The sequence below is a fragment of the Mytilus edulis genome, chromosome 5 (genome assembly GCF_963676685.1).
Source record: "Mytilus edulis chromosome 5, xbMytEdul2.2, whole genome shotgun sequence".
In the NCBI taxonomy this organism is placed as follows: Eukaryota; Metazoa; Mollusca; class Bivalvia; order Mytilida; family Mytilidae; genus Mytilus; species Mytilus edulis.
Genome location: NC_092348.1, coordinates 9,226,470 through 9,243,626, shown reverse-complemented (window position 1 = coordinate 9,243,626; position 17,157 = coordinate 9,226,470). Strand labels below are relative to the sequence as shown.

The following is a 17,157-nucleotide window of genomic DNA, read 5'->3' as shown; positions in this document are numbered from 1 at the left end:
CTTCACTCTCTGATGTCGCTCCTTTTCGTGATCCATGGTTCTATTTTACTTTTAGTTTTCAGAGTTGTTGGTCTATTGTTTGAACTTCTGTGTCCCGGGTTTGTCTTTTGTTCATTTATTTTCCTACTTTATGACTATAGTCTGAGTGTTGATTTTCATTTGTAAACGTGTGGTTTTGCAATGTTGCATCTCCACCGATGTCCAGACATTGTGCGAGAAAATATTTTAAGAATATACGATGCTAATGGTCGTGTTTGCATATCAAAGAATACAAAACTGGCTCTTTTTTTGTAGATAAAACTAGATAGCCGACATGGTTTAAATTAAAGTAAGACCACCAATTTCCCGGTATCAAATCATCTATAAAAAAAAGCATCAATGTATTGCCATATGACCTAGGCCTTTTATATTGAAGTGTTAAACTTGCATTAAGACGTGTTCACACCCTTTAACAGAAATAAAGGAATATCGAGTAAACGTGCACGGGACCTTATTTCACACAAAGTCAATGCTGGATACTATCTTATGGTCATAAACAAGCGTCTGTTCAAGTTTGGTAGAAATCCAGGAAATTTTAAGAAAGTTATTCAAATTTCAAAAAGTTAACTACAGAGTGAATATTTGTGGACGCCGACGACGGAATGTAGGATCGCTATGTCTCGCCTTTTCGATAAAAATACAGTAAAATAAGCTTGATCTTAGGGGTTGCTTGAAAGTCTCCAACATAACAAAGGAACCAATGGCATTTGCCAAGATCAACGAAGGACTCTGATGGCCACCTTTTTCTAAATTAGTAGTTTTATAAACAAGAATAATAGATAAATGACACTACAAATCTGATGAATATGAATACAAGGTGATGTTGGTAAACATCAATTAAGCCCAAACCCAATAACAAACCAAAGGACCTCATTGGGGAAACTTGCCAACATTGTCTCATGTGGTTATACTACAATATGAAGTTCTTAATTACCTTTGGTAAAAAAAAATGAATATTGACAAGGAAAAATACATTAAAATGGGCAGTTAGTGCATGATGCTTTACTGACCCCCTTTACTGTTTTTGGGCACCTCAATCAACTATCTGAATTGAGATTTTGCTTCTCATTCTTTAATTTCTTGTTTTCTAGTTTTAAAAATCTCCTGATGATAATGTTGTCTTGGTCATGACATGAATTCAAGCCGAAGACCTTCGACATCTGAGGTCACATCTGTTGCTTAGCTATATTTTGAATAAGCTAAATGCATTTTCAACCTATATTTTAGTTTACTATGATCAATTTAAAACAATTGCATCTCCAAAGACATAATTAGCGTTTTTGTTTTCTTGATTTCTCGATTTCGCTTTCTCGATTTCTCGATTTCGCTTTCTCGATTTCCCGATTTCTCGATTTCTCGATTTCTCGATTTCTCGATTTCGTTTTCTCTTTCTCGATTTTCCGATTTCCCGATTTCTCGATGTCTCGATTTCGCGTGAAAGTGAAAGGAGAAAACGCGAAAAGGTGAAATGTCCGCATCCGGCCACCATAGTTTTTAGTTCGGTTATGAACTATTAGGTTATGAGAGAGGTTCTGATATTCAAACTATTTCAACTGGATGTGACCTTGATGCTTTCCATAATGAGAAAAGGTTCAGTAACGGAAGAAAGGCCACTTTATATATTATGCTCTCTTGTTGGTTAAGGTTGGACCTTAAACCGTTCAAAATATGTGTACGGTGGTATCTTTAATGGTACTTCAGAAAATGAACTTTTTTTGCTATTGTTAAACCATTGTAATTTTAAAAAAAACACGTAAAATAGTCCATAAAATGAGGTAAACAAACTAAACGTATAAGACAACATATTAATGTTTAAAGGACGGGTATCACTGTACTGTCATCCTAGAGGTGTGAATATCCAATCTTACAACAATCCCGACTGAGAAATTATAATATTGCATGACAATAATAAATTATTGTTGAAGTTGTGTATTGAAATACTATGGCAATGCAATTAGTTTATTATTTTTTTTAGAATATATGTATACGTTATGTTTGTTGTATTACATAACAATTCGGCTTCTCGAAGAGCTAGAGACAGTCCCCATTTTACCGCCTGAAATAAAAACAAAATAACAATTAAAAGATGACAAGCATTTTACTCAAAAAATAAGATAAATGAGGGCTGCTGCTGTTTTTTTTTTACCTATTTCATTTACCTACCTAACTCTTTATTGATATATAACTAATCAAACAGCATTTGCATTTTCAACAATAAGCGTGTGTTTTATTTCCCACAGTTGTAATTCGTTTTAAAGGGAAAAAAGACTGTGCATTTAATGTCTATAGACGTCATTTTCTTGGCGATTCTATGAACGACAGCTGTATTAGAGGATGGGGAGAAGTCTATGCGATGTAAAAAGTAAACACTAACGATATTTTTATGACTAGACTTATGTTTGAGGGCATACAATACAGCTACAGGGCACGTAGGTAATGACGCTGCTAACGTTAATTGTTATTTTCGCGACGTCAAATTATGACTTATCGGGAAAAGATTCAGGTCTGACTCAGAATAGTGCATCGGACGCCAGAAATTATTAAACGTGTTGTTTTCAATTTTTTATCATTCAAACTAATTCAACTTGAGTTCATGGACCCCTCTTTTTTAAAATGCGATTTGGTTTCATTACGTAAGAAGATTATGTATGCCAAATTACATTAAAACATGCAATTTTTTTTTTTAAATATACTAGTCAACAAAAGAAACGATACACGACTTTAACATAAAATGTATCACAAAGTATTAAATATAAAGCAAATTGAGATACACTCTTTTAAAAGGCTTTCATTTGCAATGTATGCACATATGAGAATGAAAATCAAAACATGTCGGAAAGTAACTAAATTCCATGTACACGATCATAGGGTGCACATTATTTTTGCGGAGAGTTAAATAAAAAATCGCCACTCAATTTTCTAATTACTAAATGAATTTTCAAATTCGTTAAAAAATATCCAATATGCTCATCAAGTTATGTTTATGTTGTAACTTATGGGTTGAAATATTGTTTTTTTTAATTTTTGGAAGAAAAAGCGTTTTTTTGAAATCTCTAAAAATGCAAATAAAAAAAAAGAATATCGTCCTAAATCAATGCTTTAGATATGAAAACAATACACTGTAAATTTGGAAACTTTCGGATTAGTTTTAAAATTGTTACCGTTGTTTTTTTTTAATTTCACTTTACACATATCAATTGATAATGTAAACATTTTAACGATTTCTAGTGAGGCCGAACTTTGCTTTACAAATAAACGTATGATTATTAAAAAAGAATCAATGGCAAAAATTGTTTTTACCTTTAAATGAGAGGTTTGCATCATTAGTTGGAATTTCTGTTTTTAAATTTAAAATTGTCGTTTTCTGTAAATTTTGTGAAAAAAATTAAATTTCGGCAAATGACGTCATGAAAGCAAAAAAAAAATATTTTTTCTAAATGGATTTATTTTTCCATGGTCAATAAGTATTACAACCTTCAATATTGGTCCTTTAAACGGAAAACTTCATATTTAATTTGAAAAAAAGTCGTGTATCGTTTCTTTTGTTGACTAGTATATATATATAAATACACAGCAAAAATTATGTTTTTTATTTCTACATTTGTGAACATTTGATAAATATGAGTTATTTGAAAAGACTAATCGCACAAATTTAAAAGACGTTTATATAAGACAGAATTTACAAATAATTTAACAAAAACAGCTTGTGTTTATCTTTAAAAACAAAAATGTTATGTCGAAAGGAAAAATACGCCCACAAATCCGACTTTTTAGCAAACATAAAATTCGAGCTCATTTTACTCAAAAAGTAGCACATGAGGTATATTTTTTATTACATATTTCATTTAATCAGGCAAAAAATAGCCTACATGCAATTTTTAGCAAAATTACAATATTGGATCAAAACTGTATCTTATGCCCTTAAAACTGAAAAGCTACTTCTAACAAACAAATTGACTTCTACATCGAAACAAAAACATTGTACAAAAACATTGTACACATGACAACTTTAATCCATAGCACTTCAGCGTTACCACCCAACGCACTTAAGGAAGTTGGCTTGTCAGGTTTTGGGATTTATGTTAGATTTACGGAATCCTCCGGTTTTGTCTATTTAAATGCCTTAAAAAAATGCCGATCGACCCCTATTTTTATTTTTCTAAATCTAATAACTGTAAAATAATAAGCCATTTGTAAAAGTCTTACAAAATCTTAATTATTTTTTTAATAGTGTTTGATTATTAAAACTTGTCAATGATAAAGCTATGAAAAGTCAAGAGAGAATATTTTCCCGCCAAAATTTGAATTGCTAATTTCTCGAAAACAAGCACATTGTATATTTTTTTGTTTGTTCTTTTGATTCCTTTATTAATTCCCTTTCATTATAAACTAGTGTTTTGAAAAGTTAATTATTATGAAATTGAGAAGCACACTCCCTTAAGCCAAGCTAACTACAATCGTAATAATGTCACCATAGCACTTCATTGCCCAACTATCGCACGTCAGCGTGACAAATGCGGTTCAGAGTCTTACATATATATATCGCTTTTGCTTTACATACTTATCCGACTTCTTGCTGAGCTGAAAGCAGTAACAGTTCCATCTCTTGAGGTTGATACTAAATAGCAATAAACATCATAAATATAAAACAAGGAGCTGTGGTAAGAATGCATTTTTCTTTTTTTAATTAAACCGATAGTTTCCTTTTCCCAATTTTGACGTTTTACGTGATTGTGGATTCTCTATTTCGGTTAAACCTGAAGAATAGGAGACCCATACCAGTTGTTGTAATCTGTTCGATTGATGTGATTGTGTTTCTGATTTTGCCATTAGCTTCGGGGCTTTCCGTTTAGAACTTTCCTCCGAGTTTCGTAGTTCTGCAATTTTATGTTTTACTGTTTCGACAACAAGGAACCCTCATTTTCGTTTTTATGTGATTTCTCCGTTTTTGTGTGTTTCTTTGAGTAAGTATCTGTTGGTCAGGAAATCAGGAAAACTGTTAATACCCATTTTTCTCGAAATTGACATGACGTGTGGTACGTACATAAAAACCACGAAAAAAAGTTGAAAAACAATTAGTTCATAAAATTTAACTCAAAAGGTTACATATTTTCAACTTTTAAAGTGGTAAACATACTCGTTAAGCATTCATTATGAACAAGTGACTTTCTGTTGTCCGGTCAAACTATTGTGTCTTTTGACTTATCTCGTATATTGCCGTAAATGTATCATAACGCTTTAATCTTAAATAATTTGTTTTACCAAATTCAATACACACCTTCACTTTTCTTAACCTCGCATCCGTTGCAATAACATTTAGAGTTTTCGCAATAGCCAGCTAGACCATTACATCCAGACCCTAAACAACAACCTGCGCAGCCAACGTTACTGATGTATGCTACTTTACAAAATCTGTCAGAACAGACTTGCTGAAAGGATTCTCTCATACCTGTATATATACAAATAATGTTAAAACGGTTAATTGTTGAAAAGGAGTTGACTTTCATTAACACTAAACGTGTTTTAAAAGTGTTACAAAACCAAAATAAATAAGGCGAATTCTACAACGGAAGGCGAATTCTACAACGGAAGGCGAATTCTACAACGGAAGGCGAATTATACAACGGAAGGCGAATTCTACAACGGAAGGCAATTCTACAACATAAGGCGAATTATACAACGCGGAGGTCAATAAAAACTAATAAACCCAAGCTGTTGCAATTCACTGATATTATAAGTTATCTACGTTCATATCCGTAGATATGGATATTTTGACAGCCTGAAGTACCCAAGTACACCATGAGGCGTAGCCGAAGTGTGTACAGGGTACTGAAGGGTGTTAAAATATCCATATCTACGGATATGAACGTAGATAACGAATTTATCCCCGGTCTTAGTCCGAATCGGGCTTGTTTTATGGAAATTCGGGTACAAAGTGTAACGTGAAAACAACGTTTTCTTCATTATCTAAAAAAGTTTTATTGAAATTTGGAAATTTTACATAGTTTCTACGGGATGTAGGAAAATACCTTTGGTAGAACCCTACAGGTAGTCAAATATAAGACGTTTTTAATACGGAGACAGATAAACTGGATTGAGTCAAATTTGCTCAATGTTGTGAGAGTTAACTCATAGATGGTGTGACGTCAACGTGGGTCATTTGTATAGCTAGGTCAGTAGTCCCATTCCTTGAAAATGTGGCAGTCAAGTGATGCATTTAATGAAATGAGTGTAAATGATCGGCATAATAGGACAAAATCGTTAATGAATTAAATATTTAAATACAAACATCATGGATAATGTACAGAATTCAATATTTCACAAGGAGCAATCATGAAACTAAGGAAAACTTGCATGAAGTTCCCCGGGATAATGGTTAGCAACGTCCGGGGATATGGGTTAGCAACACCCAGGGGCTATTGGTTTTGTAACGACGTGTGTTAACCAATCAAAATCCTAGATATATACTAAGCCGGGGATAAGTATCGTTTCAGTGTTAATCTAAACAGAGCACTTTTTTTTTTATCGAAATTGTATAATCTTTTACATCAACCATGGGTAATGAAAGTTTCGAACAGCGGTATACTTCTTTTGCATTTTTTAAAATTTTTATCCTTGGTGAATTTTGAAATCAATCTGTTCTACTCCAATTCCAAACTCAATTCTATATGAATAATCATAGCTTCTATTCTACAACAAGAATATAACTAACTTAAGTTGAACATGTAAACAACTTCACTAGATGAACTTGCCTTCATTAAGTCCTTGCGATATAAGAAATTGCTTTGAAAGCTTGTGTGTTCCACAGTGCAACAATTCACATATTACCTTCAATATTTGGTTATCCCTTCTGTATATTTTGCATTTACTCTAATTATATTGGTCCATCATGTTTTCCCCTTGGCTTACACGTCAATAGAATCAGGTTGCCGAAGCAACTATCGTTACCTTCACTGAGATGTATTCGTATGCAACAAACATGCATGGAATCCGAAAAACAAGACCGGTACTGTTATTTCTATTCTAATGCACAACAAAATGAACTAATGCATAATATCTTAAAATCTGTATGACATCAATATAAGGTAAAGCTTATTGCAAGGAGGATTTAAGCGCGTAAGTCATTACAAAATATTACGCCCAAAGAAAATAAACAGTTATTCAGTTACTCTTCCACATAAAGTATATGCTATTTTATTTTCATTTTATTGCGTGAATCCAACATTTATAGATTTTAAAACTTCCTAAATAACGATATATCAATTTTTCATATATAAAGTTATGGTATGACACTAAACACCTAACGGGAAGGATTGTGCCTGATGTTCATATGATGAAATCATAATCTTTCAGTCAGTTTAATTGAAGTCTGGAGCTGGCATGTCAGTTAACTGCTAGTAGTCAGTTGTTATTTATGTATTATTGTCATTTTGTTTATTTTCTTTGGTTACATCTTCTGACATCAGACTTGGATTTCTCTTGAACTGAATTTTAATGTGCGTATTGTTATGCGTTTACTTTACTACATTGGTTAGAGGTATAGGGGGAGGGTTGAGATCTCAGAAACATGTTTAACCCCGCCGCATTTTTGCGCCTGTCCCAAGTCAGGAGCCTCTGGCCTTTGTTAGTCTTGTATTATTTTAATTTTAGTTTCTTGTGTACAATTTGGAAATTAGTATGGCGTTCATTATCACTGGACTAGTATATATTTGTTTAGGGGCCAGCTGAGGGACGCCTCCGGGTGCGGGAGTTTCTCGCTGCATTGAAGACCTGTTGGTGACCCTCTGCTGTTGTTTTTTATTTGGTCGGGTTGTTGTCTCTTTGACACATTCCCCTTCCTTTCTCAATTTTATATTTGATAAGGTTAAGAATTATAAGAACCATATTTCGTTGATTGACAATTTTCCGATAAAAATCCATCGGACTTGGTCAATCTCCTTACAGATTACACTTCTGTTAATATAGACTATGCAATTATGCATAGAAACTACGACACTACAACTGTACCACTTTTACTATAAAGTTTTGAAGTTCATATTAAAGTTCATATTAACTTCTATTTTTCAAAGGTCAAAATATAGTGATGTGCTGCATATTTTCACCATTTATATTCCTTGAATTTGTAAGAGTTAAACTTAAACTAAAATTCCCCTCCCTTTACTTTGAATCTACTTCGGGATTTAATTAAGCTGCTGTCTATTTGTATTTATACTGGTAACATTCCCTAGTTACGTCGTCTTGAGATGAAATATAGAGATACTAACCGGTAACCAAAAGGTTATTAACAAAACAGTTATATCTATGAATACTGTAAGGCATTGGAAGTACTTGTTATGATATTATAAATTCAGAAAAAGGAAATATTATTCTTTTAAACATAACGGTTGTGTTCTTACGCATAGTAACTTGGCTCGCACGAGCAAGTAAAACATTTTTTTAATCAAAGATATGGCATTAATTTACTATTTTTATGTATGGATTTCACAGGCCAAAGTTTCATTTTGTTGTTTACCAAATATAAAGGGGGGAAGCATTTCATTAGCTAAAACATAGTTTTACAAGTTAGGTGTGTACATATGTTGGTACTAGGGTGATAATTATCAAGTTTATCAAATTTTTAATGTGTAAAACACTGGAAGTGAAATGAATTTTTCATTTGTTTACATTTTTGTTGTACAAGTGTTACGGCAGGGAATGTATGTAATTACTCATGGCTTACCTTCTACATGCTATATATCATGTAATTCCCGTATTAAGGATCATTTCTTGTAACCAAATATTCATATTTAAACGTCTAATATGCCTGATATACATAGGAAAATACTTCAATCGAATTGTTTATTTACGGAGACTTTGTCGTCTGCCATTTTGTGGGGACCGAAACATGTGTTTTGATATCTTTAAATACCAATTCGTCCCCTGGACATTTGATCTAATATTGTATTTTTAATACCACAGATAAGATTTTTAATAAGTATACCCTGCCGGACACAAATATATTGTTAATATTTAGATGGTTGAAATGAACTATGTTGTATGTTATTTACGTATTATGTAATTACGCAGATCATCTGCTAAATCAATGCGCGCGCAGTGGTGTCCGATTGTTTATTTCAAGCTTCTTTGTCGATATTTCAGATGCTATAGCTTTGTTTTGATATTTTATGTATAAGGACAATGTTCGGACAACTTAAGATGATATGTATATCATGTTTTTCATTATCTGAAATTTTTATAGTTCCGGCTTCCCGGAAAGGACAAGTTTCCATTGGATTAGTATGTCACGTGACAATTACAATTTAGTATATAAACGCGCGAGCACTCAGCAATGGCAGATAGCCCAAAGTTTTGCTGGCGGCAAGTTCAAACCTTGAAAAACAAATAAAGCAACAATAACCTTTAGGTGAGAATAAGGATAACATAATGAAGTTTAATGATATTTAATTAGCCGTCTTTTGTACAGTAAGCTATCTCCCACCACGTCGGACACCACAAATATGTATTTAAAGATTTATGATTCAGTACACTTGAACGCAACTGTTTATTTATATAGTTTTACGATGTTATAATGTTACATACCTTTAACAGTGAACAAATAAAAACTGTTAACATTGGAAAGATAACTTTATTTTATTGAACTTGGACACATACAAAAAGCACATGAATTTACACTGATGAAAACAATAGATGTTGGAGGACGCTCGTTCAAACATAAAAACTATGGAAAGCCGTTAGGAACAAAATTAGCTCAGTAACACTCGAATACAAGGGATTGCTCAATACATACATATTAAACATTCCGAAGACCATACCTGACAAGTAATTTGGGAAGTTTAATACAAATGTAGAGTAGCTACATGAGTCACACACTGTATTTAAGTGTTATTAAAGTAAACTACCGAGTATAGGACAGGATGCTCTCGGGTGGCTTACATATATATCTTCCTAAAATAGGCGGGAATTGAGAAACCGCTTTATTTACAAAGTACAACCTAGAATTCCTTTACAAGTGTAGCTTCTCACTTCTAGAAAAAAAAAGTGGCATTCAGATAGACTTCATTGAATAAAATAAAATAATAATATTAATTTAATCTTTGACTTTGATAATCAGCATACATGGGCCCACTAGAAGAACAATCAAATTTATAACCATTGTTTTTTTATTTGAATATTTTTGTGTTTTTCCATAAATATTTAAATATTTGCTTTCCAACTGCATCAAGTATTAACCCTTTTCAAACAGTCCTTCAAATTATAAACTCAATCTACTTATATTATTATTTTCATTGGCTTAAAGATAATTACAATAATGATACATATATAGTCTTGAACAAAAAAACCGAGATCACCCCAGATTATAGTGGTTATCGTGTTGCGCAGTCGTTTGTTTTCTATACCTCGTTGTATATCCAGTTATTTGTCGTTTGATCTTTCTAATGTTTATGCCATAACATTTTCAGTTTTTTGTCGACTTGTGAAAAGTAAAATCACAACAATACTGAACACCGAGGAAACTTCAAAAAAGGAAAGGCTCTAATCAAATTCCTAGGTCAACTTCTAAACGTAAAACAAATCAAACGAATGGATAACAACTGTCATATTCCTGACTTGGTACAGGCATGTTCTTATGTAGAAAAATGTTGCATTAAACCTGGTTTTATACCTTGTTAAACTTCGAACTTCTATTACCTTTGCATAAAATTCCATTATTGACAATGATGTATGAACGATACAAACAGACACAATAGGTAAACATGTCAATAAAAGTGATACAGCAGTCAACATTGTTTTATCATCTTAATCAGTTTTGTGAGTATCGATGTCCTTTTTTATCTTTCGACTGATTTTTTATAAACATTTCTGTAATATCATAAATAATTCAAAGTAAATATGATTACTTCAAAGAAAATATTTAAATTTAGGTATACGTGCAATTGATCATATTAGATAACAAAGTAATTGTAATTAATTGCATACATGTACAATGCATATTTTAAAGTATTCGACCCCATTTGTGTTAATGAAGATAAATTTAACAGACAAGTTAAAATTAGAAAAATGTAATATTTTACCTATAGCAAAGAGAAGAATAGTGAATACTAATGTAGAGCTGTTCATTCTGTAGATAGTATCTGAAATTAAGTAAAACTAACGTATGAATAAAACACAATCAAAACAGATAAAATAATTAACAAAAGGAAACATTATTTTCCCTAAAATAAACGTTAGGATATTTTTATTTGAACTCTAAAGGGTATTCAACAAAAACTACCTTGTACGATAGGCACTTAACATTAAAATTAACACTTGGCATGGTATTTGGCTTCAGTATATAAAGATAACTCACACACTTTATTCCAACGACTATAAAAATGGGAAAATGCACATCAATGTAACATTATTTTTCTGCCAATGATTTGTCCACAATACATACGTTTTGAATTAAAGAAAAATCTATAAAACGAATTGGAAAGTAAAATTTAGTTTCAAATTGTACATTTGAAAACATCACAGAAAAGTTGAGGCTCGAATAACCATTATACGACTCATTGTATGAATGACGCTTCACTGACCCTTAAATCGGAATAAAAACAAAATATTAGTTCACAGTACTAACACTAGAAAATTGCTCATAAATAGTTTTTAAAAATATATAATTTGTTATATGTTCCTGTGCAGTTCCTAGTGGTCTTGTAGTGGGCTAATTTTACATAGTTGAGTGAGATCATACATTAACGTACTTTTCACCTAATACTGAAAGTAATAATTTGACTTCATGCAAATCAATCATTAACGTTGCATGAAGACACTATTTAGATATTAGATACACGTTAGCTGTTCCAAATCTAAAACTAACCTTATATATTTCCAGCGGTGAATATAATGTCTAATGTTACCAAAGACGATATAAATATCATGAATTATCGGAAGTAATAAAATATATTACTGCCGACGTTAAGTTATATAAAAAAAACAGTTATATCTCAACGCCAGCAGATATATGTTTTAGTACTTTCGAGGAATTTTGGTCCTCAATGCTCTTCAACTTCGTACTTTATTTGGCCTTTTTAAATTTTTGGATTCGAGCGTCACTGATGAGTCTTTTGTAGACGAAATGCGCGTCTGGCGCATATATAAAATTTAGTCCTGGTATCTATGATGAGTTTATTCATAACTTCGTAATCATCTTTTATCATCCTCTTTTTAAATTGCATGTTTCGGAGATTAACAGTAAATATCAATTTGAGTCTTTGTTAGTGTTCTTTTATATAAATTTTCGTTTATATCGTTAAACATATCAGATATGTTAATTAGTTATTATATAAATCTTGAACCATTGCTGACTTCATATCTTTAAAATATCGTAACTTACCTCTATATTGGTTCTGATGAGGTCGAGAATCGTACTCTTGGTCTTAACTTTTATGTTTTGAAACATGAAAAGCCAGGTTATTCAGTTATAATTGTTATCGTGCAATTTGTAGCCACAAATAGCAATGTTCAGGGATCTTAATTATTTTACGATTTATTATTTTAAACTTTAACACTTTCACACTCATCTTTGTTTAATTTCTTAATCAAATATACCAGGTGTTACAATTTAATTAATTATTGTTATTAATATAAATCTTATTCATGGGCCACTAGAATACGTTGTACGCCTTAAAAAGATAAAAGGAACATTTTAAAATGTTCATACGTCTGACGCTCTTTACTTGGAATACTCCCATCATGAATATTAGTATGATTATAAACATGTATATATCAACATATGTTTCATGTTTCAAAATTGTATACATTGTAGTTATTTCATTCATTGTATATATCTGTAGTATATATATAGCGTCTACTTTATGTATGACAATCACCACAGAAAAAAGAAAAAGAAGTAAATAGAAAAATTAGAGTTATGTTCAAATAAATAAGCACAAACAAGAAATGAATGTATTTCCTACAAAATTCGAAATATTTATCACGAGGTACGAAACTAATTTGGACCATTTTCGTAAAAATACATTTCTCGGAAATAGGGATATAGTTGACAATAAAACATGTGACTCTTTAATGGGAGAAAAGCCATCATGCCAAACGACTAATATAGGATGATTAATCTATAAAGCAACTTAAATTTGCAGACACATTTATCAATGTCCCTACATGTAACAAGAAAGAACATAATTTATCCGCACACTTCATGTTTTTATTAATTGATGCGCTGACAAATAGTTGTCTACTGATGATTTGGATGTTTCGTACGGTCACAAAGCTTTCAAACTATTTTAGCACCTGCTCCTACCTATACATGCTATACATTCGAAAGTCCTCACTTTATAGTTATTTTCCTTTTCACTATTACAGGTATATTGTTTCCACGTGAATTTCACATGAAATAGTTTACATGAATTGCACGATAAATGAGCGTCTGAACAATTAAGGCAAACGTAGTTTAACGATGTTTAAAATTCGATTCAAGGAAAACAAATATACTATTTGGCATATTCCAGACTTAGTACTGGACATTTTAAGAACAAAATTTGGGTTGAACCTGGTTTTATAGCTAACCAACACTTCCATTTATATGACAATGTTACAACAGATCGCTATAATGAAAATACTCATCAGAGAGAAACGCACTATCAAATAATATAACAGTTGACTTAACATGAAAGCCGCAAAACAACAAAGAACAATCTCCATCAACGACAGACAACACAAACAGTGACGCACTTATGTGACGTATATGTAAGTGTGAACCCTATTAGCATGACAATGCCGGTATGAAAAGCTAATCATAATTAATTAAACTACAAATGATAACACAAAATAATAAATCGTTCGATCTGAAAAGAACTGTTCAGATCAAAGTGGCCGTTTTAGATTAAAAAAAAAGATGTACGTGTGTTTTTACAAAGAGATACATTCCTAAAGTCCTTATTTCAAAATGATAGAAAAAGTTAAATGAAAGATACAAAGGGACTTTTAAACTCATAATTCGAAAACAGACAGACAATATCAATGCGATAAACAAAAAGATTAAAAGACAAACACCGCTTTACAAAACAAAACATAGAAATTCAAAGACTGAATGAATATACAAAAAGAAGATATGATATAATAGCTAGTTTACCAACTCTCCGCAAGATATCAAATGTGACAGACATTCACAACTATAGGTCACCGGGCGGACTTCAACAATGAACAAAGCCCTTTGCGCAAAGACAGTTTAAAGCCAACCACTAGCGGGGTTAACGTTAGGTGCTTTGGAAGGTTGAACAAATCATACTCTACAGGGACCCCCTTTGTAAAGCTTATGTAAGTACTAGGCAGTTGATAAGTCTAATTTGGTAGGTTTCATGAGAGTTAAAGAAGAAGGGATAGTAGTTACAATAATGGAAACGTATCCGTCGTCATCTGTGAATTCAATAATGATCGACAAAAACGGCTTCCGTAAATTTTAGATATGATAATATCATTTTCACCACTTGGAACACTTTCTTAAAGGGAGTTGTAAAAAAACATAACAAATAACGAACTCGGAATATAATTCTAAACAGATAGTCCACATCAAATGGTAAAATCAAAAAGGAGTGTATCTCTATCACAGAAATCATGAAAGCTAACAAATACCAGTTGAACAATTTCGTATTAACTGGGAGACATATAACTCTTATCCAGGCGCTGAAAATCAACAGGTTACCTACGTGTAACGTGTGTAACTTATAGTAGAAGACGTATATTGTCAGTATTACAAAAGGATGGTACATGAGTAAGTTTGATTCACTACGTACGTAGTCTGAAATGTTGTTTTCTCAACGGTATGGTGCAATATGACGTAAACCGATATTATAAATAAACTCATCATAGATACCAGGACTAAATTTTGTATATACGCCGTACGCGCGTTTCGTCTACAAAAGACTCATCAATGACGCTCGAATCCAAAAAAGTTAAAAAGGCAATGTAAAGAATGAAGTTGAAGAGCATTGAGGACCAAAATTCCTAAAGGTTTTGCCAAATTCAGTTATGGTAATCTATGCATGAGGTAGAAAAGCCTTAGCATTTCAAAAATTTAATACTTTGTAAACAGTTTATTTATGAATGTAACCATATCAATGATAATTCATGTCAGCACAAAAAGTAGTGACTACTGGGCTGGTGATACCCTCAGGGAAATAAAGGTAGCTTTTTTTACAAAATAATTTTTTAAAAGTCACAGTATTAATCTGTTTTGAACATGTTGAAAGTCCAAACGAAAAACAGTTATTTTGCAGATACGTGTTATTTTGTAACACAAACAGCTCTATTAATATACAATTATTGACTTTTGATGAGATGTAAATGTACTAGTATGCAATGATTTATCAACTGAAATCAAATGTTAACAATTGATGCATTACCATGATTATATTACTAAGTATCCTTCTCCAAGAACTCTAATGATTAAAACATTTCGCAGTGGTGCTATTTTTTTTGTGTATTCTTGTAGTATTTCTATTTTCCCCAAAGGTGCGAGTCAAATTCTGTCTCTGTGATACAGGTGCATCAAAAACAGACGAAATAACCAAGGGAAGACAATATAGAACCCTCCGATGATTTAATATTTCTTCGTCAGTGGTGTGTACTTGTTTTTCGAGTTCTGATGTTCTGTGACACTGTGCTTCGGTAAATTACTAAGAGAAGAAGAAAATAATCTAATGATTAAACATATTTCTTCGAGTTCGTTATATTCCTGTTTTGGTAGTGCGAGTTTGATAAAGTGATGCAAGTTGTTATAATTAATAAATATGTTTTAATGTATGGTGCGAGTAGGCGTGGTGGAATGGTATTAAATTCGAGACAAATTGAATACAAAACCATGTCAGTCTGCTAATAAAATGAAGACTGCAAAGAAGCGGATATGGAACTTTATTTTGTGGTTAATTCATTTAGCTACGCTTATTAAAGCAATTACTTTATTCGGTTATAAAAGTACACAACATTCACTAATTACTCATTGTAAATGATACTTCGGACGATATTCGGTTCGGGGATGAACTGGCTTACCAAATTTTGTCTACCAATTGAACAGTATAGATATGTCTTCTATTTATTCATAATTATGCATCTTTATTAATAATCTGTCATTGTATTTGCCCTTGATGAATAGTTTCAGCTAAGTGTAAAAAAATAAAAAAAATTAGACATTTTCTTCAACTGTTTTTGTGTTATACAAAAGTGCAAATATGTTTTTTTTCTCCATTTTATTGTAAATCAGTAAATGACATTAAGTAGTAGTACATGTAGTATATAGGGAAGGATTGTTTACATAAACTTTAAAGAGTATAAGAGAAAAGATACATAAAAGTGTTTTTGCATTTAGCATTTATTAAAAAAAATACCTATATTTCTTCTTTTTATTGCAATTGATGACCTGTCATCAGATATTAGTACTTTTTGTATCGCATAATTTGCTGTTTTGTTATAAAATAGAAAATAAAATATGATGAATATAAGTGATATGTTACTTAAATGTTTTTTTACGTTTTTTGATTTTATTGCGTAAGAATGACTATATTTCAATGATGTTAATAGATTTATATTTGTGAAATGACGTATACATGTAGTGTTTTTTGAATTTTTAATATGTCTTTGAAACAAACTGTTTTTCAATAATAAATGAGAGAAAACATCCCTTTTCGGAGAAATTTATCGATCCGTGTCTTTTACCCTGTTGCGGGTGCGCAGGCGACGTACTTTCAGCGAAATTTTAAAAACCTACCGGAAAAAAACCCGCAAATATACCTTTCCTTCTAATTGGAAGATAAATAGTTTTGGTGTAAGAAAATTTAATCACAATTTTTTTTAAACTCCCTCCGATCGGCAAATTATCTTGTTTACACCTTTTTAAATTGAAATCTTAACTCATTTGTTGCTTATTTTAAAATCTAGATCACATGTTTGATGAAATATCTTGTTTGTACCAGTCTATTAAAATAAAGGCAACAGTGATATACTGTTGTTTGAAATTCAGAAATCGATTGAGAGAAGAAAATAATCCGGATTACAAACTAAAACTGAGGACAACAAATCAAATATAAGAGGAGAACTACAACACATCAGAAACACAACACTAAAATG

The 17,157-nt window shown here is 31.8% G+C and overlaps 1 protein-coding gene across 1 annotated transcript; it reads right to left on the bottom strand.

Annotated features, from left to right (window-relative positions):
- Nucleotides 1-1,971: 1,971 nt before the first annotated feature.
- Nucleotides 1,972-12,540, bottom strand: LOC139522908 (uncharacterized). The gene is made up of 5 exons (XM_071316536.1): nucleotides 12,413-12,540; nucleotides 11,112-11,171; nucleotides 5,318-5,488; nucleotides 4,601-4,657; nucleotides 1,972-2,095 (listed from the first exon to the last, which is right to left on the bottom strand). Exons 2-5 carry the CDS (start codon nucleotides 11,155-11,157, stop codon nucleotides 2,043-2,045), a joined length of 327 nt encoding a protein of 108 aa, XP_071172637.1. The 5' UTR covers nucleotides 11,158-11,171; nucleotides 12,413-12,540; the 3' UTR covers nucleotides 1,972-2,042.
- Nucleotides 12,541-17,157: the final 4,617 nt, after the last annotated feature.

Excerpts from the sequence above, each read along its gene's own strand:
- LOC139522908 (XM_071316536.1), bottom strand. The coding sequence starts at position 11,157 with ATGAACAGCTCTACATTAGTATTCACTATTCTTCTCTTTGCTATAG. Across the intron at positions 4,658-5,317 it reads CGAGGTTAAGAAAAGTGAAG|TATCAACCTCAAGAGATGGA; the intron begins GTGTGTATTGAA and ends ATTGCTATTTAG. Across the intron at positions 2,096-4,600 it reads CTCAGCAAGAAGTCGGATAA|GCGGTAAAATGGGGACTGTC; the intron begins GTATGTAAAGCA and ends TTTTTATTTCAG.